We start from the raw sequence: 3,055 nt of genomic DNA on the forward strand, positions 1-3,055 counted from the left end.
TTATCTCTCTCTCTTTTTCTCTCATATATTTTATATATATAAAAACTATAATATATTTGATATTTTATTATTTTATATATAATTTTTTTTATATAAATTGAATTTTTATTAATCTGCGAAAATATAATAAAATATAATAATTTAATAATCTGAAAAAATATTGAAGTAAATTGATTCATTATTTTATAAATTCTGTAGAAAAATAAAAAGAACTATATAACAATAATCAGGAGTCAACTTAATATAAAGTTAAAAATAATTAAAAGATATTACATGAAATATAACAAAATATAATCTATTTTTCATATAATTTTTTTTTTATCTAATTAGTATTTAAATTCATTTAAACAAATTTTAAAATAAAGATAGAATTCAAATATTTAAATGTTTTTCAAAATAATATTGATAAATGATTTTAAAAAATTATGCTGAGGAAATAATAGAAGAAATAACAGAAAAACAAAAAAAGAACAATAAATAAATAAATTCATATTCTCCAATTGAAAATAATAATTTTCTTTTAATAATGAGATAGAATTTAAAAAAAAATAGAGTAATATTGAGAAAAGTAACTAAACTTAATAATTATTGTAATTATATCATATAAAAATTCTATAATGTAATTTTACATGATTTATTATATATTGCTATTTATAAAAAAATTATAATATCGAAATTTACACATTTTCTATCTTATGAAAATGTTTTTATTGTTTTTATATTTTTAGCCAACAGTGTATATTATCTTAATATGAATAAGATATGTATAAATAATAATATTTCGTGTCAGTTATTAATATTTGTAAACAATACATGTACTTGTATTTTAGTTGGAGACAAACGAGGATTCCTTTATTTGTTCATTTTCCAGTTCATAGTCATAATTCATCACAACGGTATCTTCGTCAGTTAGAAATAATTTTTAAAAAATTTTTCATCATAATATCGATCGATAATTTTTTAAATTATCACTGATTAAATTTACTGATTAGAAAATTTATCTACTTTCAATTTATCTAAAAAGATAAATCTTTATCGGTGAGTAAAGAAAAATCAAGAAATACTGATATAGACAAAATATCATTGTCAATAGAACATTATATAATTCTTCATTTTAATTTAGCAACATGAACACCAATGCTGATGTAAATGATATTCACTTAGCATTTAGTATGATAAACGAATTTGAAACTGTATGGTTAACGATAAGTAAAGAGGAGCCTAATCAAGTCAATTATCGTATAATAAAATCATACTTGGAGTATATAAAGAAGCAATTAGATTTTATCATGAAACCTCATGCTTTTGATCCTGTCGAGTATCCAGATCTAATAGAAAAAAGAAATCATTTTATGAGAAAATGTATTCCACTTATGGCTAAAGCGGAAGTATATTTGGTGAGATACAAGGAGTTTGACTTCAACCTTGAATTATGGACATGTGAATAACTACTAACATTCCGTGAATAATTTCATAAAACTTTATTGTTTTTATATGTATATTTCTATACATATATTCAAAATTTTCAACAATTTCTATTTGGGGTTTAAGTTGGCGGTTAGTAAAAGTTTGGGAAATATGCACGAGTTATAATTGCAAAGTTTATTAATTCCTTAAGGTATTATAAATATCTATGTTAATTTTTTTTATGTATATCAGTTTGTTTAAACTAAAGTCTTTATATACTCTTTTTATAATAAACATGTAAGCATCAATTATATTTTAGTTAGATTTTTTATAGATTGTGGAACATCTTTGGATTCAATATTCGTTATATTAAAATAAATATATTTGGATTCTAAAGGTTAAAACAAATACAAAAATTAATATATAAAAATATCTATTGAGACTTGTTTATTAAGTTATTGTTTATCAAATAAGTAATTTTATTTCGTATTATAAAGTGAGACAATTCATCAAATGCTGATGATGGATTGAGAAGGACAATTTTCTTTCTTCTTTATTTAAAAATGTAAAATTATAAAAAATTATATCGTATTTTAAAAAATTCTTAGATATACTTAATTTAATTTAATTTATTATTTATTAAATTGTTTTATATGCTTAATGCTTAATAAAAATATATAATATAAATTATAAATATAAATATAAAGTATAAATTAAAAACGAATTTTTTTAGTATATAGAATTTTAAAGTATAAATTAAAAAATCATGTAAAAGAAAATTCAAAAATCAATATTTACATAATTTATCTCTTTCAAGTATGATATCCATGATTTTATTTAATACAAAATATAATTTGTGATAAATATCTTTTTCATAATTATAAATATATAGAGTTGATTCGATTGTATTTTTGTATATCTTTTATATTTATTTTGACTTCTAGAATCGATTCTTCAAAGATGCTCCATAAATTATTAACATTCTGAATAATTTAATATACATAATTATAATATTTTACTTTAATTTATTAAAAAATAATCATTGGATCGATATAATGAATAATTTTTTGCACTCTAGATCAAAACTTCTGTTTCAAACAGGTTACACATTATGATGCCGTAAAGTATTCTACGAAGTAAAACAACATGGAAATAATAAATAAATAAATAAATTCTGTGTTAAATATATAAATTTTTATTATGTAAGTCATTACGAGAATCATGTGCATGAAAAATATTCATATAATTTCGTAACAAATTCTATGTAAGTATATATTAATCACCGTGTTATATTGCCATTTCTTGTATTATATATAAACCATATTATATTATATATAATCCATCTTAAAAAAATTAATGTTACGAATACGAAATTGTACAAAATGAAATAGCAAACTTTACTTCGGGATATTAAAATTTTTTTTCTTTTTTTAAATCTTTTTAGATTTTGATTTAGAACCCAAAAATATTCTTAAGTGTTTATTGTTTCAAAAGTTATATATGTGTTTCGCATTTTTTAAATATTTTTTATATGACATTATTTTGATTTTATATAATTCGCATTAAGATTGAACGCATTAAATTTAATTATCTATATATATGTTCTATTTAAATTTTTAAATATATTTTCTTTTTTTTTTTTTTTTTA

At 19.0% G+C, this 3,055-nt stretch overlaps 1 protein-coding gene across 4 annotated transcripts in view; it reads left to right on the top strand.

Moving 5' to 3' along the window:
• The first annotated feature begins 750 nt into the window (after positions 1–750).
• LOC102675018 overlaps positions 751–3,055 on the top strand; it is a 17,454-nt gene continuing 15,149 nt past the window's right edge. The window contains exons 1-3 of one of the 4 annotated variants that reach the window (XR_004151118.1): positions 751–1,038; positions 1,124–1,397; positions 2,509–2,691. Coding sequence is in view for 3 of the 4 variants with exons in the window: in XM_006620175.2 (XP_006620238.1) it covers positions 1,128–1,448 (321 nt within the window). In the remaining variant the exon portion in view is untranslated. Of the gene's footprint in view, positions 1,039–1,123; positions 1,717–2,485; positions 2,824–3,055 lie in introns of those variants that run through there. The other 3 variants (XM_006620176.2, XM_006620177.2, XM_006620175.2) reach the window with 3 other exon arrangements.

This window comes from Apis dorsata, unplaced genomic scaffold, assembly GCF_000469605.1.
Source record: "Apis dorsata unplaced genomic scaffold, Apis dorsata 1.3 scaffold_486, whole genome shotgun sequence".
In the NCBI taxonomy this organism is placed as follows: domain Eukaryota; kingdom Metazoa; phylum Arthropoda; class Insecta; order Hymenoptera; family Apidae; genus Apis; species Apis dorsata.